This window comes from Haemorhous mexicanus, chromosome 3 (genome assembly GCF_027477595.1).
Source record: "Haemorhous mexicanus isolate bHaeMex1 chromosome 3, bHaeMex1.pri, whole genome shotgun sequence".
Lineage (NCBI taxonomy): Eukaryota > Metazoa > Chordata > Aves > Passeriformes > Fringillidae > Haemorhous > Haemorhous mexicanus.
The window spans coordinates 84,330,662-84,355,121 of NC_082343.1; the positions used below are offsets into that span (position 1 = coordinate 84,330,662).

The following is a 24,460-nucleotide window of genomic DNA, read 5'->3' on the forward strand; positions in this document are numbered from 1 at the left end:
ACAGATGTTTACATTTGAAACAAAATCCTTCCTGTTGGTTTTACCCACCTACAATTGATGCTTATTCCTCAAAGTGACACTGTTTAGTAGACTGCAAATGATAACTCACAAATAGGAATGTTCAGATGATGAACAAGAAACACAAATCCAAGACATTTACCAAAAGTGAAAGGGATTCCTAGAAGCGCTGCCCTCATACGAGGCACACGCTACTCAAGCTCTACAGTGCACAAGGCAGTAATAAGCAAGTGTTATGTGCACCAAAAAGTAATAAGCAAACAGCTGAGATTTTAGTCTTTGGACACAACACTCATTTGTAAGCTGTTTGAAATAAATAAATAAATAAACATCTAGCATTTTCAGGGTCATGCTATAAAAACACAAATATTCTGAGGTAGATATTTTATAAAAGGTAGCAGATCTTTGGCGTTGTCATAGTCATAACTAATAAACAGCTATAACCAAACTGCCTTCCACTGAAAAATATTTTGTATGTCTGGATGTAACAAAGTCAAATATATGCTCTGCTCCTGGCTATAATGAAGACATAAACAACACATCTTAAAGACCACAGAAACAGAAGCAGTCATGTTAAATTAGCGTGCTTGCTTCCAAAACCAAAAAAAACCACTCATCTCCAAACACTGCTCACCACTTAGCCTTGATTTGAAAATTGTAAATAAGAACAAAAACCTGTAGCTAGGAAGTTTCCTAGAAGAAAACAAAACCAGAGATGACTGTGACAGTAGCCAAAATTAGTGTTACTATTTCTTGCATGTTCCAAGCATACCCACCATGAAAACATTCTAAGAAGCAACTCTCACACTGCAGATGAGAAGTGGATCCAAAATTGGAACTGTAAATTGAAGACTTTACAAACTGTAAAAAGGATTGCTCATCCTAAATTACAATTTACAGTAATCTATAACTGTCAGTGTTTTAATCACGTCTGTATCTGAATACTTTCATGTATCTGTGAACACATCCATACCTCACCAAACACACCACTTTTATTTTGTTTCTTAATGCAATTATAGAAGAATTTTTTGCAAGAACTATGCCTTTCATAGGAGCAAAGTAGAATTAATTAGATTTTTTAGCTGGTATGATTTTTATTGGTCAGTAGCTTACAATTTTCACGTATTGCCAAAGTGAACAATGTGCACATCAATCCAAAGATGATAAAAGGAAGCTAAAAACATATTTGAGGTGAGCTATGGCTATTGCAATATGACAAAGAAAACATTGTGGGTCCATACAGTAAAGAGGAAGACTCAACAATATAGATTATACTCTCAGGCTTCAGTTTGCATAATTTATATTTTTCACCCCAATATTAATTACTGTCAAATTCCATGCCAGCAATATTCTTAAAAATCTATGAGCAAATAATTTAGTTTCCAAACATAAACTAGTTGACACAGATGAAAACTTAGATTTCTGAGAGGAACAGCAAACAATAACACACACAAAACACAACACTATTACATTAAATTTTTTGGCAGAAATATAAAAATGATTATTTTAAAAAACAAAGAACAAATGAGAGTGCAGCTTACCGACTTCAGGCTTCCCAGGATGTAACTCTGAAGTGCGGTTTCCTTCAGCAATGTAAACGGGAAAGCTCGAACATTCAAGGTAGAGCTGACAAGCAGCAATAAAGGCAGGAAGGTATTCTTTCGGTGTTTTCTTCTTGGTTGTTTTCTTCACCTTCGCATCATCTTGTGACTCTCTGTCCCATTTCGTGCTCTGTCCTTGCGCTCCAGTGGGATCTACCGGAAGCTCTGCCCCTAAGGGCTGAGAGGAGGAATTATTCTGAATGATATACAGGTTGATAAATCTGGTTAAAAACTGTTGGACGTATTCCAAACAGCACTGCATTGCAGTCTTTTGGACTGTTTTCCCACTACGAGTTGCTGTCCCTTGTGTCATTATGGAAGGAGGCTGTACAATGGTCTCCTCAGAACCCACTGTTGATGCTGTCTCAGTCTCTGAGGATGTGCTACCAACAATAGGGATGCCAGGTGCACCGTGACCTTCATTCAGGGCTCTGTCAATGTCATCAGTTGTATCTGCCTGGTATTGTACGAACTCGGTGAATCCACTTTCTGATGATCGACTGCTTGGAGGATTTTCACCATCTTCAAACACATCATTAGGATTTTCAAGTGACACTGATGGCACCTGAGCAATATAAAAGTTTAATGACTGTTCAAAATAGGTTATTTAGGTCTCAACAAAACAATATTTATTAGTGCCTTCATTTGAAAACAACAATTTTATTCCAGAGTTTTAAATGTATTCATTTTACATTTCATGCAAAATGACATTTGGTGTTTCTGTAAGCCTCCCAGACTAAACTAACATTAAAAGAAAAGTGTTTATCAAGAAAAATATTTAAATATTATTGGTTTTAACATTTTCTTCATAACTATGTCTACTCTATTATGAAAGAATGCTGAAATACATAGGCATAGGTATTATTAATTTATACAGCATCATAAACCATCAAATATAAAGTTATAATTACAAAAATATATAAATTTTTCATTAAAAACTACAAATTATTTGCAACTACAAAGAAAATAAATCATCTCCTCAAAATGAGAATGAGAGGTTGCTGCAACGACAACAGTGCTTCATGACTTATATGTCTTAATTCCGTATAATTCAGAATATGCATAAATAGATGAATGGCTTTTACTCAGAAAGCACCCACAGTGGCTTTTTTGCATTGCTCTAGCCCTCTACAGTCACAGTAAATGGTAGTATAATGTTTGTTTCCTGGTGAGAATGTGAGGTAGGGAAACAACTGAAATAGAAATCATCAGTCAGAGGCCCTAAATGCAGGTGCCCAGTTACTTCCAATCTTGCATTTTACCAGCGATGGCAGAAGTTGCCTGAGACCTAACAGGCCCAGAAGTTGTCTTGACTCTAATCACTACCTGTGTTAAATACAGAACTTGAGCCCTATGTGAAAAACTTTTTAATGAATAAATAAAACCAGTGACATTATTATTTAGTGTATAATGTCTTGCTTTACCAGAGAGGAAACAAGAATGGAAGTTTGAGATATTGCCACAGAAAACAGTGAAAGGTATAAAGTATATATTGTTTCACACTAGAAAGCCTGAAGAGACATAAATGATGACCCGATTTTACAAAATCCAATCTAAAAGTGATTAGAAGCATGGCAAATCATTTCACTATCTCTTTAGAGAAACCATGGCCACATATGAGACAGCTGTAATTGGAAGCAGAAGACCACGGAATGTTCAAAGGGCAACATCATTCAATTAAAACAGGCTTTATTAAAAGAAAGAAAAAAAAAAAAAGGCAACCGGAAAAAAAAAAAAACCTCAAAAGAACAAAACAAGCCAGGTATCAATTAGCTAGAGAGAATAAGTTTAGGATCTTGAATAAAGGATGCTGGAGTCCTAATTGACAACAGGAATGTGAGCCAGCAGTGGACTCCTTTGGTGAAGCAGACCAGCCACATCTAGGACCGTATCAGCAATAGTACTGTCACCAAATCAAGGGAAGTAATTAGTCCCCTCTAAGCAGTTTTAGGTCCACAACCAGAATTTTGTATCCAATTTTGCACTCATTAGTACAAAAGAAACTCTGATGTACTGAGTATGCCCAATGCAAAGTCACCACAGGTGCCCCTGACGTAGAAGGAATGCTCAGAGAGTTGGATTTACTTAGTTTAAAAGAATGCTAAAAATTGTGAAGGGGGTGAAGATGGCTCAAATTGCTCTCTGTGAGTTCCCACTAGGTAGCTGAAAAGATGGAGATATGCTCAGAAATCCACAGTGAAAGAACACAAGGCAACCAATATAGGCAGCAACAATGGAAATTTTGACTAAATAACAGTGCAAAAAAAACAAGCTGTACAGAGAAGCCACAGTAACTTCATCCTTGGAAATATTCAAAATTAAGGCAAATATGATCCTGAGTGACATGACCTAGCTTTAAAATAAAATCTAACTTTGAAATCAGCCCTGCTTTTAGCAGTGCCCTGCAACTGTCACTTCCAACCCAATTTATGCTATGATGTTCCTTAAGTTTTTCAGCTGGAAAACAAGGATTTCAGGGCATGTCACTTAACATACCTCAGAGAGCCATGGCTGCGTAGAACAAAGTGGACCAAGTTAAAAGAGAAATAAGCTGCTGGCTGATTTATTTTATTTCTTTAATAAATTATTCAAAGAACTTAACAGTGACAGTAAAATATGTGATGGGTATTAAACCAATGCACATAAATTGGGAGAGAGGAGAATTTACATATGCCTGATACGTAACCAAAACTGTGAATTCTTTTCAGTCCAGTTATTTTACCTCATGATACTCTTGAGGTGCTTTACAAACCCTGATTCTGAAGTGATTTATACATGTATAATATTATATCTGGGTAAAAAACCCCTAAGAATCAAGAAATTTTACCACAATTATGAGTTATTTTGATTGCCCAAGTTTCACATATATTGCAATATCTAAATCTAATCAAAGACTTGTAGGGTGTTCAACACAGGCTGTACAAAACCCATTTCTTTTTTCCACATAAGAAGTAATTTTGCAAGATGATGCAAAACCTAATCAGTTACCTTTTTATTTTCCCATTCTTTGATGGAGCTGCTCTGTCCAGTAGGAAGCTGCAGGATACCATCTGTACCAGCAGAGAGTAATGGAGGCTGAACCTTACTAAGGATCTTTGAGCAGAGTCTGAGAGAATCAGTAAGCTCAGACAAGTGCAAAGTATGAAGATGGCTTGTCAGTGCAGAAATCATCCTGAGCAACAGCTGAGGCAAGTGTTCAGTCTGTATTTCAATGTAAGTCTCCTAGTAATAGGAGTAGTAAAGTAATAATAAAAACTTGTTAATTGTCACACCAAATTCCATCCTGAAATTTATTTTCTATAACAGAACTACCTATAATTTGTTTAATTCTGTTCTAGACATACAGAACATGGAAAAAGGAAAATTAGTATCTTAATATCCGAGAATAAGAAATACATTTTTTGCTTTACTAAAAAATACTAACAAAATTAACTTAAAAGTTGGGTAACAAACAAAAAGAATATATTTAGCTCCTTTTCAAACTAGTACATATTGTTCATCATACAACAAATACATTTAAAAACATCATAAGAAGGCTGAAGAATGCTACTATTACTTCATTAATCTTAAGACAAAAGTTTAAGAATGAAAGATAAAAAATTAAGAGCTAAAGGAAGAACAGGCGGATTGCCATACCTGACACAGCACTCTCATACTTCTAGTAGGCTTTGAAATGAGAAAGCAAAGAATTGAGGAAAGACAGCTATAGAAAAAACAGTTCCAACAGTTTTGCTACATTAAGCAATGGCAACAGAAAAAGAAGGTACATCTTATCATGACATTTGAAAGGTCCTTAAAAGAGAGCTGCACATTTAAACTAGCATATCAAACTACAAAAGACTACAATTGCAATGAATACACAGAAAAGAAAATGAGGACAGGCTAAAATTTTCAGGTACAAGCATCATAAAACCCATTTCAGTTATGTCTAACCAGTCTACCAAGAATCATACAACAAACCAAAAACTTCTTTTAATGTCAATTTATGTCAATATATTTTCAGGAAAAGCATTTCATAAAGCATACATAGTATTTCCATAAATAGACAGAATCCCAATGTCAGTAATGAATAAAGGAATTCTTACCAAAGAAACAATATCCAACAAAAAATCCACTAACAAGCAGAAATTTGTGAGAGGTAACTCAGATTGCTCACTATCACCTCCAGGCCCAGTTTGAAGTCTGGCATGTAAAGTCCTCCTGTAAAATTCAAAAGAAGTTTCACAATATTTTTCCATCCCCTTATATTGACCATATTTCTGTATCTTAATGCAAAGCTGTATATATTGGGTGATAATCACTATAAACCAATAAGCAATTTCTCATTTTACTGTTAAGTAGCTTATTTGGCCCCATGCCATCATTTCAGAAAAAGCAGCAACCAGCCTTTTAGTGTAAAACAAACAGTCTTCATTTGTAATACAAGGAAATTCAAGCTACAGAAAACTGAGCACTGAAGGCAAAAACTTAGATAATACAGCAGCTCATACAGAAAAAAATCCAAACAAAAACAATTCTCCAGATTTCATTTCTTTATGATGTAGTTTTGTATCCATGTTGACAGTAACACTACTTATATGTAGTGAAATACTCACCTGCATGTTACCTGGCTGTAGAGGACTATCCTTATGTTAGCAATTCAGCCCAACACACAAAAATCAAGTCACAGACATCTAGATCAACCTCTCACACTGAGCAGGACTGCTAAAAACACTAGATAAATTTGTCCACAGTTTTGTCTAGCAGAGTTCTGGAAATCTCACAAGAAAGTTCCACAGCCTTCCTGGCTTCCACTGTTCCACCTCTTCCACTGCTGCACATATTCTTAGCAAAGCTTTTCTCAAAGTCCAACCTGACCACTTGAGTGAGCACTTGTTGCTGTCCTTTGTTTTCCATCAGCTGTTATAAAAAGTATAGCTGTATGAATTTTGCAAATGCCTTTCAGGAAGTCATAAGGTGCCATTTAATTTCCCTCTTTGCCAGGCTAAACCAAACTCACCTACCTCAACCTTCAATGCAGTGTCCTATAACTGACCAGCTTAGCAGTTTCTCTACCAGAGTCTCTTCAGTTTCTCAACACTTCTCCTCAGGTGGCGTGTCCAAAGCTGGACACAATATTCCACGTCTGTCCTTAGAAACACTAAGTGAAAGGAAAAATAACTTCCTTTCACCTGCTGCCCATGGTCCTCACAATGTAGCCCAAGACACACACACACAGTTAGCACACTGTTGGCTCATAGACAAATTCATGTCCAAGTATCTTAACATTTTATCAAGAAATTCAATAAGAAATGAAAAAAAAATTTATACTAATTTCATTTGAAATCTCTACATCATCTCCCCCTTGCCACAGCAAAAAACCCTGCTCTTCTGTGGTCCCTTCATCCCCTTCCCTCCTGTTAATATTTTCAACTTTCCCTGATTTATGGTTTGCTATTTTCTCCTGTAGCCCTGCTTGTCATGCACAGAATCCCCACCCTTCTTTTTCCCTAAAAGGACAAATGATGACACATCAGTTGTCTGGCAAATCTGTCAATTTTACTAAAAGTGATTTGTACAATGAGTAATCCTGTACTGGCCAGACAGAACAAAAACTAGCTTTGAGGTCACTCTGGAGTCTCCCCTTCAGTAGAGGGGCTAATTCTGTCTCTTGATTTAATCCAGACACTGAGTTTGTGAGAACTCATGTTGCTAAGACCCACAATCACATCTGATGAAAACTGGCCAAAAGGTTGAAGTTATAGGGATGGGAGGAAAAAAATACTTACAAGGCTTAATGATCTCATGAGACTGACTTCTTTGAAGGAAAAAAGTATACAAAACAAAAATTAACTTCAACTTTACCCATACAGAGATTAAATATTATCACCTACCTACAACACTCTTCAAACCAACGAGCAATGTAATCCCACATATAATAAGGCTCAAAGGAATTGAAAAGAAGATTGGCAGTTTTAATCAATTCTGCTGTTTTCTTGTTTTCTCTCAGTTTGCTGAAAGAAAATAAAAAGAACATTTCATATTTTAATACTTATTTTTCAAGTTATATAACTACACATCATTGTGAGTTACCCACTGTAAAGGAACACTGACAAATGATCCTCCTCCCATCCCTACAAGTAGCTGTTGCTCAAGGGCTCAGGATATTGGCAGGCTGCTCATATCAATGTTTTTTCACAGTTGCTAGGCTTCTCCTCTATCCTTTCTTTAATATTTGTCTTTTAACCACATTTTCAATAAATCTGTTTTCACCATAATTGTTCCTACAGTTGTTCCCTCCCCTCTCCAGCTTTGAACACCCCTGTCCTCTCCACTTTTCAAAATATTAAATTCAAATCTTCAAACTCTATATCCCACTCCCTGGCTCTCTTGTAGCAGTCTTCATTTTTTAACTGCAAGAAAACTCAGTCTATTTTGTTTTTGAAGAACACAAAGAATATCACAATCAATCAAACAAGAATTTTTGTCATGGATAAAGAATAAAAATTATGCTAAATATTAAAAAAATTTAAATAATAAAGCCAAACACTTTACACATTTGCACTGAACACAACCTGCAATCAATGTTAATAGATCCTGTATCATGCAGAAAACATGTTACAGTCCCACAGGCTTCACAGTCCTTTTTCCAGCAACAAAGATCTATTATTTCATACAAAATACGTTATACTCATTATTTACCTGCTTAGCTGTGTGTGATCTTTGTTGAAACATGGTTCTGTCTGAAGCTCCAGTTCTGCTTTGCACTGTGTATATAACGTTCGAAACACTTCAATCAATACATCCTCCAGGATGGCAGGGCCTAGGGAGAAATACCAGCAGTCACACTCTTGAATTATAGCACTGCCAACAGTCCACAGCTGAAAGCTATTGAAATCATTAGCTAGCTTTAGTCATTGAAACCACAACATTTCTTCTGGTTCAATCTCATAAACTACCTGAATGTCAGAAGGTTTGGTTTGTTTGCATTCCAGAAACACTGAGCCAACTGTAGTGCCTGGGAGTACACAAAGCACAAGCCCCATGTTCAATATGTGTACAATGGCAGCTGGGTACAAACACACCAAGTTCAAAAGCTGTGCAGTCTCAGCAGTACACATCATGTTAAAGCCAACACACCCTTTTTATTAGCTCAGTTCAGTAACATGTAAATGGACTTCATGGATTCTTGATCAGAGGTGCCTTTCAGTCAAAACACTCTGAAATACTCACCCTTCCTAAGCTATCTCATGTTGTTAGCATATGGACAACACACTCAAATATTTAAATGTAAATATAAGATAAAATATTTTGAGCATCATCCTTCTTTTTAATTTGAGATAGGTTTTTTTTAGCTCAGGATATAGTCTGCAGGGTACTTTTTGGAAGTATTTTTGAAAGTGTGCAATTGCAGCACAGAAAGCCAACCACAGCCCGGGTTGCATTGGAAAAGTGAGGCCAGCAGGCCAAGGGAGGTGATTCTGACTTTCTACTCTGTTCTTGTGAAACCCCACCTAGAGTACTGCATCCATCTTTGGGATGCCCAACACAGAAACATGGACCTGCTGGAGCAGCTCCAGAGGAGGGCCACAATAATAGCAAGTGGGCTGGAACATCTCTCCTATGTAGACAGGCTGAGATAATTGGGATTGCTCAGCTTGGAGAAAAGAAGGCTTCAGAGACCTCATTGCAGCCTTTCAGTACTTAGATGGGGCTTATGAGAAAAGAGGGAGTGAGATTTTTTATACAGACAGATGGGAATAGGACAAGGGGGAACAGTTTTAGACTGAAAGAAGAGAGATTTAGATTGGATGCTAGGGAAAAATTCTTTACCCAGAGGGTATAAAGGCACTGGAACAGGCTGCCAGAGATGCCACAGATGCCCCATCCCTGGTAGTGTTCAAGGCCAGGCTGGACGGGGCTTAGAGCAACCTGGTCTAGTGGGAGGTTTCTCTGCCTGTGGCACGGGTGTTGGAACTACATGATGTGTAAGGTCCCTTTCAATACAAAACATTCATATCTAAGATTCTATAAATAGCTCCTCCTTTGGATTTCAGCTAAATCTCAATTTTGAACAAAAAAAACCCAAATTGTTTTTAAAGGAATTTAAAAAGTAATCCCGCTTGAGATACCATTTACTTTCTTATGTACTAAGCTGCCTTCACTAAGAGTATGATCTGGGAATTAAGCAAAAATCCTTGTAGATTATTCTATCTCATTTTGCTGAAAGAATCCTCAAAGCTTTGCTACTTCATGAAATCTTAACATATACATTGCCTCTGAACATTTAGACTGATCACTAGAAATCACAAATTACAAGGAAGATGGCAAATTTCTGACAGATATTTTGTTCCTTGTAGTTCTTCTGTCCTGACCAATTTTTTTCTTTAATTATTGTATTTTTATGGTTTTATTATCACACCCTCAAATCTGATAATGGATTTTAAAAATTATTTTTTCAGTCACCTTCAAAACTGTATTCCAAAGAAAAAGGCAAGATATCCAAGTCTTAACTGTAAATACTTTTGTCCCATAGTCCTCATCCCTCATCTGCTAAAGAGGGCATTTAAACACTTTATATAGGGGCAAGGAAAATTGAAAAGAAACACCAAAAAGAAATCCCAACAAACCACCCACAAAACCAAAAAAAATATTTGCTTGCTCCGCATAAGTTCTTCTGAAAAAAAAATTAACTGTTTTATTGTTAATATCTACCCTCTCTGCATGTATATTAAAGAAAGAACAGGTTACTCCCAAAAACAACAGCTGAGATTTATAATGGTAAAAGTCATTATTTGATGAAAGAAATGAAAAAGATCCAATCTGCACTTCTTCCAACACACAGTTAGTTCTCTCTATGACTTTGAATTAGTTTCCTGTGTAGAAAGTAGAAGAAATGGCATTTGGTAAATGGTAAATCAGATGAATGCCTTAAATCCAATATAAAACATAGATAGAGCTTGGAAGATCTAAGAAATCTGGGTAACCTGTCAGTACTAAGCATATAACTTATTCAATTTGATAAAAAAGAGAAAAATTTTCAAAGCAGAATCGCATGAAACAAATTAAAAAGAGTAAATGAAAATTACCCAGTTCAGGCTTATCCAGCAAACTGATAAGAATTCGAAAAGGCTTTAAGTCTTGCATTAATGTGCTTTCTTCTCCCTGTCCATTAACTTGCAATATTCCAACCATTGCCTACAAAGAGCAAAAACATATCAGGAAATAAAAATAAAGCTAGTAAGCAATAAAAGCTGCACATAAAGAGAAAACTGTCAGTAGTTGAGACCACTATTTCATCTCACTGAAGCTCAGTCTCCCATGATTAAATCCTCTCAACTTTGCCTTAGAGAACATTTCTGCGTAACAGAACTTGGTAAATTTTATTTATTTAAAATCAAAATAGAGTATTATAAGCAGGTAACTCAATATTTCTTAAGAATAAAAGAGAAGACGTGCATTAATGAACAAATTATTTGAGAAGATAAAGTAGGTAGATATTAAGGGCTTAATAAAACAATAACATCTGTCCTATGATATACTCACTTATGTGGATGAAAACTTTCTTGACTAGATAGCAATGACAGCTCTGAAATAAATGGGAAGACTGAGTTTCTATACCAAAGCAGGTTAGGGAATCAGCTGTAGAATTAAAAAAAGCCCCATGAGACGACCACAGATTTTGCTTAGTTTTCTGCCTGGCTGACTTGACTGTCTGAGCTAGTTTGTTTCTTTTACAGTTTCAAAAAAAAAGAACAGAGAAGAACAAAAAAGAGAGATAAGAAAGACCCATGAAAACCTGTTTGGCCTTGCTAACTGCTACAAACTAAGTGTTATCAGCAAGTATCTTAAAAGAAAAATCTTCTGTGCTTTCATATAGCTTTAGCAGGCCAGAATTTTCAGTACATTGTATCTGTGAATAAGATATGAGTTGACTGGATAAAACAAATCACAAACAGACTGCTAGAGAATAAGGCAGAAAAGAGCAATGCTTTTAAAGTCTTTCAAGAGACAGCAAAAGACTTTTGAAGCTTTTAGAAGCTATGTGTCATTTGTATTATGTATAGGCAAGGCACTGATTCTAATGTCCATACTCTTTGCAGACAGAAAAGCTTTATTGACACTAAGTTTGAAAGATGCACAGATTTTAATTAAAAAGACCTTAACTATTAACTATGCCTAAATGCTGCTGAAAGCTCACCACGGCTTTTTTTTATATAAGGTACAGGTGAAACTGCAGCTCGTTCAGACCTCTCCTTTACATTTGAGTAATTTCTGAATCATCTGCTAAGGAAGGCAGAAGGGTGATAAGAGAAGGGTGAGAGAGTGCCAACGAGGTCCTTGCTGCTAGAATACTGGAATTCTGAGGTCTTTTCCTCATCAGTAGAGCAGCAGATCTCACAACCTTCAGACAAAACTGAAGGTGCTAGCTCTGTGCTGGGTGTCAGATTTAAACTGGGATGAATATTCTTGTGTCAGCTACTACTGTTAGAATTGCCACTCTCATTCTCATACATAGCATCACAGCTCTGACTCAGAAAAATCCTGACCTTATCAATTTGCCTTAAAGATAAAATGTCTTCCTGACTTCAAGATCAGACTCACAGAAGTTTAAAAGACATCTATATTTCGATTACCGTGAGAAAAGCAACACAGTTGTTAGAACCAGTGATCTCAGCTCACACAGGAAGGCTTTAAGGGTAAACTAGTTTAACTGCCAATTTTCTCAACTATTCCTGCTGCCAACAGAGAGCAGAAGATGCTCTCTTTTCCTAGCAGGGAAAAAGACCCTTTTAACACAGACTTTCAGTGCCTGAAATATCTGATAATATTTTTTCTGATTCTCAAGACACAGAGGAGTTTCCCATATCTACAGAAGAGAATTCTCCAATTCAGGTTCATGAAACAACAGGCTCCAGTGTGCTGGGTTCATAATCAAGTAACATCCACACATGCTTCATTCATTGTGAAAAAGGAGAGGGAGAACCTAAAAATTGTTCTGTTCATTCTGCTATTCCAGAGGTCTTCATTTTTCCACTGAGAATGTTTTGGAAGAATGGGACACAAATATCACAAAAAGACAAGACTACATAGTCACATTGCATTGGCAAGTCAAAAGATAAAGTTACAGCAACTTTGATCAGGATCTGTTTATAAAAAAATATGCCCCAAGAAAACTGCATAAATAAAACTGTATAGCTACCTGGACTAACATCTCCTTAGAGAAGGTGTTGAAATAGTAAGTGGCATGCTCCTCGGGATTGCTGTGCCTTGTACTTCTGGGTCCTACAAGGGCACCATTGTTATCAAAACCTCCAAGCAAACAAAAGACAAAGCAGATAAATATTTGCAGTTTAACAGAATACATTGCCAATTTCTTTAAACTACAAATCAACACACTAGCACTGATAACTTACCAATATGAAGTCCAAGTCATGTTGGCAAGAAAAAAATGATTTTATAGAGTTTAATACGAGAAACTAAGTTATATTTTCACACAAGCAATTTGCACACAAATAAAAAAATTTAATTTTATGCAATATTATCAACCAATTACATCTCATACAACTGAAAAATGTTCACAAATGATGAAAAACCCACAATCCTTAAAAGAAAGCCACAAGCTGTCACATAAAAATATTTCAATATTAATGAGAACACAAAATTCAGTGTGTTAAGTATATAGAGATGATCATCAAAACACAGTGACATGTTAGAAAGAATATCAGTCACACTACAAAAAATATTTTTTTTAGTTCAAAATTACACTAATGAGATGGACCTTTGTATTGTAAGTTTCTTCTCTTTTCCCAGTAAGTTTTTAATTGCACAAAAAAATAGGCTTAAGGAAGAAAAAAAAAAACTTATTGGTTAACAATGGTTAAGATAACCTGATTTAAGGAGATGTATGTGATTTCTATTCATAGAGAATGTTAATAGGTCACCTCTAGCTGTAAAACAACAGGAAGGAATAGCACACACCAGAATTAAATAATGCCATACTGAACAACAGAATTCAGACAGTCTTTCAACATAACTGATCTCCATCTGCAATGTCTTATTTTAGGAATAGAATATCATGATAATAGAAAAGCAGCACAACATCCAAAGAAAAAAATGCAAAAATCCTATATTGTCAGAGAGTTTCTCCAAATATACAACAAATAGATGAAGTAGCTGCTTACAACACAGGATATAGAAATCACTGTAAAAGTATTCTCTGAAGCCGTATGACTTTCAGTGGAGATTATGTTCATGAAATAGCTGTAAAAGAAGATTGCAGGACTAAAAAAAAGCAGCATGATATTTTAAATACACAAAATACCTTTTTCAATAATAGCAAAAGACATATCTAATTCATCTAATTTAGATGAAACATGAGTGCAGCGTTTAATCTAGAAACTATTTCTTCCCCAAACTTGAAAATGTAGGTATGGAGCATAACATTGCATTTCATTGTCATTCTTCAAAAGATGAATCCTTTGCAAGTCAGTGTTTTGAAGAATGACTAACCAAAGAAGCCAGGTTTTTCTCATAGTTAACTTCTAAACCCCTGCAGCTCCTACAGTCACAAAACCAAGCCCCCCTACAGTCACAAAACCATGCAAAACACAGCTGCTGACTTCTTCCCTCCTCATAATTTCAGCTCTCTCTCAGGGCCCTCCCTACTCACATCCTTTCTCCCCAGGCACCCACAGGCTACCTGCCTCTAACACCTTAACTATCAGCTGGGCAAGGTTCTGGGTAGCCCAAAAAGCACGTATGTGTTTGCTGGTGAGCTGGGAAGCCAAACAAAGAAGGTAACAGCAGACTGCAAAACATATCAAGTAGAGAAGCCACTTCATGTCTCTCCATTCAGTCTCCAATTCCTGGGACACACTTAGGAACTCCATGATTTTGACTTCTTTCAAAATGGGTTTAAAGAGTAACTGATCAGATTCATGTGACCACAGGCTTCATTTCCATAAAATAACAAGGCTAACTAAATAAGAGTAATTTTTTTCTAAAAGCTTCTAATTTCTGGTCTTCTAACTATTCCCTGAACAGTTAAGAGCCTTCTAATAGCAATAATTCTTTGCTTCCCTCTTCTAATTACATGCTGGTTTCGTATAAAAATTTAAATTTGTACTATATTGATTTTATGTCATTTGGTAGAATTGTATTCCCAATTGCTCAATTTTTACTTCTGAAAGGTGTTGAAAAGTGATTGGTGATCTATTAATTCAATCAGGCAAAGATCTAATGAAGTTTAAAGTTTGCATACACTAACTGTAATATCAATGCTCTTCAGCACTCTTTTCTATCTTCTATACGGTTGTGCTCCAACTACCATTTACACTCTATAATGCCTATTCTCTGTTTTCTCCATTCTATGTTTTAAGAGAAAAAGTTTCAGAGTGCCTGTTTCCATGAGCCTACTATACCAGGCTCTGCCCTTGAATGTGGCCCATAATTGCTGCTAGACAAAAATGCATCAACAATTTATATGACAGGAATGAGTTCCAGGATGATATTCTTCATCTTCTATGTCCATGGAGAAAGAAAGTGCCTTTCTCACTTATGGAAGAAATTGAGTATTTCATTTTTCCAGGATTCTTTCTACACAGTAGTGCAAACACTGATAAAGAAAATACAGTCTATCCTCCACTTTTAGTGGCCAATGGAATGAAATCCAAACCTACCTAGAAGCCATGCATAAAGCCTTCGGTTGAGTGACATATCCCTGCGCAGCACTACGTGAAGGGCTGCTGACAAAATTCTGATCATGTCTGGACGTGTTGCCTGAAGAAGTTAGAAACACATTTAAGTTTAACTATGAAAAGTAATGCTTTTTCTATGTTAGCAGTTTAATGTTCATTAAAACCTAGCTAGTTTCTTGTTTTGACATTTCTGAATTCTGCACAGTACAAGAAAACACAATCTTGCTCTTAGGAACCCAAAATATGATTATTGTTTGGAGCAGATACTATATAATAACAGACACCCTTTAAAAACAGCAAAAATAACAGATTTGACTAATAGCTCCTTTTTATTACAAGACATTTCATATTACTATGAGGCAAAAGCTTTGGAAGAAAATTCTTGAAATCCAGTTTAAAAAAAAATTAAAGTACTTTTTCAGTTTCTTACTACTTTACATGCTCATTTAAGTTTTAATATTGAAAAAATGTTGTATTGATAATTTCAACGTTTCAGTTCCTAAATAGAGACACTCCAATTACTCCTATAGTAATTGATAAACATGAGTGAAGAACTTTCCAAAGCAAGAACACAGCTCTTTCTTACATAAAAGTGCAGGTTTTTCCTAATTTCTAACAATGAGAATCAGTCTTGTATAAGTTTTCCTCTAGGAGTTAAATAATTCATGGATCATTTAAAAACAGGACATAACAAATAATAAATGCAGTCCAAGAAAAAATTATCTAGAAGTTGTAAGGTCAATCTCTCACTACTTCTAGGGCCAATCATCCACCCAAAACCAAAAACCATTTTCAATTCTCCAGAGTTCTGAATCTGTTGTGCTAAGAGGATTAACTTTTGCTTATTTCGAACACTGGGAATTGGAAACTTGCACATTAACAGGTAATTTGCTTTCTCATCAAACTGGAGCAAATTAAAAGCTTCTACATAGACTAAACATCATTTGAGCTTACATACACAGAAGTTAAAGTTAACTTCAAAGTTAACATGTCAAGTTAAAAAGCAGAAGAGCAGAGATCATGACATGAGAATAGCCAAACCTATCAGAGAAACTCCTACGTGTGACTCTTGCTGGAGCTTGGAGAAAATCATTAACAAAAATCAACCAAATACCGCTACTGACTTAAGAAGTTAAGTACATTTAGGAATTTGCCAATTCATCTCTCATGTTAATAACCTACCTGGCTCATGTGGAAAGGAAAACAAAAAAGGATAAGGTCCAACGTGCTTCTCTGTACTAAAACACTGGTATCTTGCACTGAAGTGCTTACTGCTTCCACCTGAAGTAATGGCAGACCCCCCCGCCCCAGAATAGTTATTTATTATTTTATGGAGGTAGATATAAGACAGCACTCAAAAATAAGAACAGTTATTTCTAAACAGTGATAAGTAATAAATGAAGCTATTTTAAGTTTTGAATAATGAAACAAGACAAAATGGGAAAATTAAAAGTTTCACCACTGAGGAAATATAAAATCAACAGTTTCCCTAAACTATACAACAGCTTTTGCTTTTTGTATATTACCAATGAATATCTTAATTTTAAAAGACAAAATTATTCTCTAGTTTAAAAGACAAAATTATTCTCTACTTCTTTAAAAAAAAGGAACCAAAAATTGCAACAAAACTCAATCAATTTTAACTGAAGTATGTAATGAATGGAAAGTTTTACACAAAACCTAAGCAATTCTGATACATTAATTCAGTTTTGAAACACTCCTACCATGCACCAAAACATCAGTTTAACTGGAGCTATAATAAACATGCATTTTATCTCTTCAAAGGCTAAGTCCAAATTAAAATCCCTCCCCCCCCCAAATACATTACATAATAAGTAAGTAACTTCAATGTTGTTATGTGTTGTTCCATTGCATTGTTCCATTAAAACATTACCATTAATTCAATGTCACTGCCAATTATGTAGAGCTGATCCTCCATGGAAAGCTTCCTGTTCAGATGGGAGAGGACATAAGTGATGCCAGGCAAGCGCACTGCAGGGCTGGTGAGGAGGCTCCCCCAGAGAGCACTGTAGAACGCTGACTGATCCACAGCTGAAGCAACTTTCTCCAGCAGCGTGTTTGTCCTGCAGTAAAACCAAGACAGCTGAATCAGGGCTTATATCACAGCTCTTGCCCCTGCCCCCAGTTTTAAGAAGTATTAAAATTAATTGTTACAGGTCAAAAGTTGCTTTTGAGAGGCCAAGAGAGGCCCAGTTATACACTGAACCTTATAATGCAGCCTAAACAGAGCAATCCACCTAGCAAGCCTGTGGACCAATCTGGCTTGCAAAAGGCTTTTGGCTTGCCCACAGCTTCTCTTTATATATTCCTTATGTACTCCATATGTTCAAAGAGCCAAATAACTCCTTCATCTGCTGCTTAAAGCCAAGTGCTGCCACAGACAGAGGTTTCAGACAGACACCAGAAAAGCATAGCTACTGAAGAAAAGAATCAAAGCAGATGGCTTTTGCCCTCTTATTCCTTGCACTGAGTCCATCTGGTAATAACAAGGCATAAAAATACCCCAATTCTTTGAGCACAAGCAATTCCTTCCCCAGTCCTCATTTCCTCCAGCTCATGTGGCAGCACCTCTACACCCTCTGGCAGGCCCCAGGAGGCAAGCTGGATAGACCTTGTTCCCCGTTGTAGTGATGCCAACTACACTGTGTGTGTGTGTCTGCCTACACAGAAACAGAAAAAGACAGTGTTGAATTGCTCTTGACATACAAGTGGTGAAAATTCAAGTTTCTGAAGTTGGAAATATCAAGAATATGTAAGCATGTGAACAATTCCAAGAATTCCAAGTGATGGAGTGTAACTTCATCCTTTAATATGTTAAGATGCTACCTCAGCAGCCCAGATGCTGCAGTTATGTATGCCAACCCATATCAAGAGTCACAGAATTTTTTAGGTTGTAAAAGACCTTAAGGATCATGGAGTCCAACCCAACACTGCAAAATCCACCATTAAAGCATGTCCCAAACTGCCACGTCTACATGGCTTTTAAATACCTCCAGGCATGGTAACTCCACTACTTCCCCAGGCAGCCTGTTCTGATGCTTGACAACCTTTTAAGTGAAGCAATTTTTCCAAATATCCAACCTAAGCCTCTCCTGGAACAACCCAAAGCCATTTTCTCTATTGCTGGGAGAAGAGACTAGCATATAACACTAAGTCTGCTTAATGCCAATTCCCTTTCCATAACTACTAGCAGGAACAACTAACAGTTCATTTGTCCTAATTAACGCTAAGAACCTCCTACCACACCATTCTTTTGCAATATGACAGCATCAAATTAAAAAGCAACCACCTTGAAAACAATAAAATCCACATACAAGTACGTAGTGAAAAGTTACAGTAAACACCCCCAGATGAAGCATATCTCCTTATTAACATAAGTATCCTTACCTTTCATAATACTCTGATCCCTCCTCTAACCCAGGCAGAATCCCAGTTAACAGTCCTTGCAGTCCTGGTTTCAATGTTTTTCCCAAAGGGAGGTAATAAATCTCATACAGACTCAATAATGTTGGCTTGACAGACATAGCAGCATTGGCAAGGAGTGGAAATAGTCCAGAACTGTAAAAAATAAATTTTACCTTTTTTAAAGAAGCTTCTCATGTGACAATTTTTTTTCTTTCTAAAGACTGCTATAGGCACATTCAGTATAGTTATTATAAGGATCAGATTTTTATCTTAGAACTGTGCATAGGCATAGACCACCACACAATATGACTGCCATTGGATGGACAGGTTGGTACCCCAAGGCTTATGAGCTTTATCACTATTGTGATAACAAGCACTGAAGGCCCAGAGATGACTGTCTTTCACTGTCTTTCAATAAAATAAATATGATAAACCAGAAGCATCTCTGCATAACAAAATGTTAATTTTGCCCACACTGAACCACATCACAACGAAAATTGTATTTAAAAATACATTTTCTTTGCACTTATTAAAAAAAAAAACCCAAGACTGGGTAACAACAATTTGAGGAAATTCATAGAAATAATTTTCTGAAAGAACCATGGTGTTTTATTTCATCAAGTAACCTTGAGGTAACTGTTAAGTGGCATCAAAGTATATGTCTACTTCAGAAATTTGGAAATTCAGTCTGAAAGCAGATTCTAAAACTAACAATAAACCATATTTGCAATTCTGTTCATTACACAGCCTGTAAAGGACTGAAAACATTGGAAGTATGTCCTGAATTTACTTGAATGTGAGCATAAGTTCATGGAAGTTATATATGTGATCTCCTAAGAAGTTACATGGATACTAAATTAATATTTGCTACTGCTACTAAATATCAGAAATTATTACAAATTGTACTAATAATCAAATGCATGTGAACACAACTTCAATTTTCAAAATCATTGAGGGCTCAGGTTAGAAGACCTGGACATATGAAGAAGAAAATCAAAGAACAGTAAAAAAGGTAATTTTAAGGAAAGGGTCTTAAAATGTATACCTTCTAATTTACTATTAAAAGAAATATCTATGTAGATAGGATATTGTCCATGATAGAGGAAAAAATCCTATAAAACTTGTTCCAAAATACAAAACTTTTGGTAAAAATGTTTTTTGCCTTTATCTGTCTAGCAGAAACTGTCCTTTACCATTGTCAATTGGCTTCTTTTTTCTACAGAAAATGTCTTCTTGTTCAATAAGCAGCCCACTAACCCCCAGTCATTCTTTGTAAGGCTATTACTCACACTTCAAGGTCTGATGTTCAGACACTGGCATTCTGCTTTCATGACAAATACTGGAATCTTTGATAATGCCTTAATGTGAATGTCTGTCTTTGCCCTAGCAGCAGTACAATGGCTTTTAGTTAGATTATACAAGGTAGCATTTTCCATTACCCTAGAACTTACTGTTAATGCAATCTTGCAGCTACTGAATCACCATACAAGCAAAAAAACATGAGCTATGGGTTCATAGTGTCTTTTAAAACATGTGGAAACAGAGAACCAAAACACTCCCCTTCTCAATGTGATTATATATAAACATCATGACCATGCAAGACAGAAGAGCTGATGCTAAGGCATGCAATTTCTTTCCAAGCATTAATGAACACCTTTTCCTCCTAAGCAGAATTCTATTTTATCCTGCTATTACTTAAACCAATGAAATTTTAATCCCTAGGGACAGGTAAAGATCAAGAAATGTGTGACAGTGTGCACACATCTCACTATTAATTATATAATAAATAACTTTATGTCCTGCCCACCCCACCTAACCAAAAATATATGCCTCATAATGGAGGTTTAGGAACCAGTATATGCTGTCTTATCTTAACTTTTCAAGGGTATCCTTCCTTTTCATTATTATCAGTTCCAGAGACTGAGAAAAAGTTTGTATTTGCCCCCCATGCAAACAAAACAAATCTTTCTGTTCTGTTGATTTGATAATAAAGCTTTTTGCAAAAAACTATACTCAGACTCTTTTCCAACAACACTTAAAATAGTAAAATATAATGTTAATACAATGAGGTGCTAACCTTTCAATTACTATACATATGGTACATAGAGGCAGAACACTTCACTACAATGAAAATATAATAAATTCCAGATTTTCTTGCACTAAATCAGTTCCCAACAAAAATTTAGGTGATCTGTTTCTCTTCCGTTACACAATATTCAGAATAAAAATACTAGACAAGCACCAATAACATGAGGGAAAGAAATTGGTTCTGACTGATTCTTGCAATATAACAAAGTAATGCTGTGAATATAAAAATGCAGGAAAACAAAAGGATCTTGGCTATGCATTTGGAATGGAGTTGTTTAAAATACTGTACTACTGTACCTGTAGAGGAACAGATCTTTGGCCAGGCGCTTGGGTCCAATGATTTTAAAAATGATCTCATATGTTTCAAGTGCCTTGCGATGAACCCCTCCCGGCAGAGCTGGATGCAGACATTGTGCCAAGCGCTTGCCTATCGTCAACTTTTTGGGTACTACCTGGTACTTGGCGTTGTTCTGTAGCACCTAAAAAGAAAAACAGCACAAAAGATGTTAAACATCAAATGCACATTTTATAAAAGGAGTACTTGGACGTGTTTCATAAGTCACCACACAAACCTAGGTTACAAGACAAAAAGCCAAGGCTGTTAAAATCCACTGTAAAGTTTTTTCTTCGTCATGCTTTTTACTTGTACACTTGTTATAGGTAATATTGCAAAGGCAACTTCACTTGTAATGTGCTTCTTGCCTATAGCTTGTCCATTTGTCATTTACTCGTCCATTTAAGGACAAAAATTGCTATTTCCATTTCATAAAATCCATTATCACTAGCTCAAAGAGGACTATTAAACTGTGGGTCATGAGTCTGGGATAGCTTTAAGAGAATGCCATAGAGTGAGATCACATACAAAACTTTACCACTGTCTGAAACTATGCAATCACTTCAGGACAGGAGAACAGAGTTGCTTTTACATGTTTTGATTTTTTTTTCTCTATATCATAGCCTTTACGTTGCACAAACATGCAGCAAGAACTGCTACAATCAAAAAAAAAAAAAAAGAAAGAAACGAGAGTTTATACAAAATAATGATGCCATTTCCAACTATAGTGTCGTTTTCCTGAATGCTGCCTAGAAACACATACAACTGGCTAAAACAAGATTTTTATGAATATCAAGATCTGTATGCATTTGTGAAATGCTATTAAAGATTACAATGATATTGCCCATTAAAATTAACTCTTAAAATGAATCAGAAAAATAGCATTCTCTGGTCCATGAATGATTTGAGTCTCATTTCAAAACTTATGCTTCATAAAACTACTGCTGATATTTATACCAGTTACTGTTTTCACATTATTTCTATAACATTGAACAATATTAGAAATAAATGTTACTAATAAAAGAGGTGTTGCATTTATTTCCACTAGAAATGTAAATAACTTCTCCCTTAAGTTCCGATTACAAGGGGTTCAACTCTAGAAAGAAAAGCGCTGGATTTGTTTGCTCCTTGCACACACCCATTTGGCTCAGAGTGCTGCAATATTTCCAAGAGACGGCTGGAACCCTGCACTTCTGTACTTTTGCAATTCCTGAGTCTTTCTAAGAGCACTTGCCAGGCATACCTTGTTTAGCTTCCCAAGTGCTGATATTAAATCTGCCCATTCACTGGAATATTCAAAGTTCTTCAGTGCTTTGTCAACAGCGGCTACATAGTTCCTGTACTTGGAATCAGTCAGTAGCTCCAGCTCCTCCGTGTTCATCCTCCCACGGTGTCCCCGCTAGAGACCAGCTTGCAATTCATGTACAGACATTACCTATTCAAAAGATAAAAGAAAAAAGCCCTGAAATTGTTAAAATATATATAAAAAGCACTACATTTTCCTCAAAGACATTACAAAAAAATCAGAAATTAGGTTACAACAAACCTAAACAAAAGCTAACATATTGTAAACAAATATTAACAAATATTTAACACATATCCAACATCAAGTCCTACTAAAAAACACAAACAAATAATAAGAAATCACAACATCTCAAGCCAAACAAAAATCCCTAGAAAAATAATGCATTTTCTCTCCCAAAAAGCACTGTTTGTTCTAAACAATGCAACAAAGTGATTTTTCATTTCCTTTTTTACTTCCTTTGGATCCATCACCAGAAACCCCTACCTTACAACAAACCAGCTTTTCTGCAAAAAGAAGACATCAATCTTTCTGAATCACTCCCAGGCAGAAGACAAAATTGAAGGATACATACAATAGTTACACACTATTCAAGAGGACTTCTGCGCATCAACACTTCCTTTTACAAGACTTGCTATTCTAATCCAGTGATGCAACTCTACTTTGTTTTTACATTATTGTCATCCAGGCACAACAAAAGTACATGTTTACCAGTGTTCTGTAATCATAGGCTTTTGCAATTTGCCCAATATATTTTCATAGTGTGGTAGTCTACGCCAAGTAATTAAGATATTTTAGTTCGAGAAACACCACCCTGTAATTTTATAGGTCATAGACTACTTTTTTTTTTTTAATAACAGAGGTTCAATGACCTTTTAAAATAAATGAGTTTTTAAGGCTACTTTTACCCCAAGCAAATACAACTCAACAAGAAATGCTATTGTAGCATGTCTGTGAAAAAGGCAGATTCAGTGCCCTTTTTAATGGAGGTGTTATTGGGGGAAAACTTTTTGGGATCTCTTTTTTATTTGGTTTCAGAAGAGATTTCACATTCAGCAGGTGTTTTTCTCTTCTGTCTCCATTAAAGGGAAATGGGAAGAAAATCATGTGCAGAAGCGCAGGCTGAAGCATGACTGAAAAATCAAACAAACCATGGAACAGGTATACAGAAGCAGTATTCATCAGACTGTCTTCCAGGTATGGTAAGGAAAGTTGCAAGAACTGAGAAAAACAAGAAGGTATCAGACAAAATGAAAAGAGCTGGATGGAAGGAGTGAATAAAAAGGCAAAAAAATTACAAGGTTTCTGCACTCTTGATTCTGATGGCAGACTAATAATGATAAACTGTCTCCAAGACAGAACAGAAATGCAAACCATTATTTAAAAAAACATATTCTGAGTGTCAAAGTGATAGATTTCACAATATCTCACTGAGATAAAGCATTTAGATACCACTTTCAATTAAAAAAAACCCAACCCTTTTCATGTGGTTTCGTTTTATAATAACCATTTTTGGATTAAATCCCAAAAAAGATCAGGTTTGTTCTGGAAAACTTGTAAAATGCCAACAGATTTCTCAAAGAGACAGCTGCACTACCACCAAAGCCTGATCTCCAAAAGTGAAATAAAGTATTAACACTGAAAAAAGAAGAAAGAACCAAAATATACAAGCAGCACAATTCAATTTTTTCCAGGCACAATGGATGGAGAAAGAACTTGACACAATAAATAATTCTTTTTGAGTAAAGAATGCATCAGAATCCTTTTTATCCAGCTAAAGAATAAATGCAACCACTTATGGTGGAGTGGAAGACAGGGCTCTGTCTTCCTCAAGTGCTTGAAAGACCTGAGAGCTGAGAATAATCTGATAAAGGATTATCAAAGTTTAACAAACCAGGTAGAGCACAGGGTTAAACAGGTAGCTTCCTTTCAGACTTAAAAACCAATCAGAACAATCCCTTAATTTTGAAAACAAAATACATTAACATCTTTGACTGCATAACTGTGCTTT

The 24,460-nt window shown here is 35.9% G+C and overlaps 1 protein-coding gene across 5 annotated transcripts in view; it reads right to left on the reverse strand.

Annotated features, from left to right (window-relative positions):
- Positions 1-24,460, reverse strand: part of DOP1A (DOP1 leucine zipper like protein A) — a 60,203-nt gene that overhangs the window by 26,492 nt on the left and 9,251 nt on the right. For all 5 annotated transcript variants that reach the window (XR_009485880.1, XM_059842542.1, XM_059842541.1 and 2 more), the window contains exons 2-14: positions 22,390-22,581; positions 21,110-21,291; positions 18,707-18,877; positions 17,193-17,382; positions 16,481-16,579; positions 15,281-15,380; positions 12,802-12,911; positions 10,688-10,796; positions 8,301-8,421; positions 7,493-7,612; positions 5,705-5,819; positions 4,608-4,841; positions 1,560-2,184 (exon numbers count right to left, since the gene is read on the reverse strand). Coding sequence is in view for 4 of the 5 variants with exons in the window: in XM_059842542.1 (XP_059698525.1) it covers positions 1,560-2,184; positions 4,608-4,841; positions 5,705-5,819; positions 7,493-7,612; positions 8,301-8,421; positions 10,688-10,796; positions 12,802-12,911; positions 15,281-15,380; positions 16,481-16,579; positions 17,193-17,382; positions 18,707-18,877; positions 21,110-21,291; positions 22,390-22,527 (2,314 nt within the window). In the remaining variant the exon portion in view is untranslated. The remainder of the gene's footprint in view (positions 1-1,559; positions 2,185-4,607; positions 4,842-5,704; positions 5,820-7,492; positions 7,613-8,300; positions 8,422-10,687; positions 10,797-12,801; positions 12,912-15,280; positions 15,381-16,480; positions 16,580-17,192; positions 17,383-18,706; positions 18,878-21,109; positions 21,292-22,389; positions 22,582-24,460) is intronic.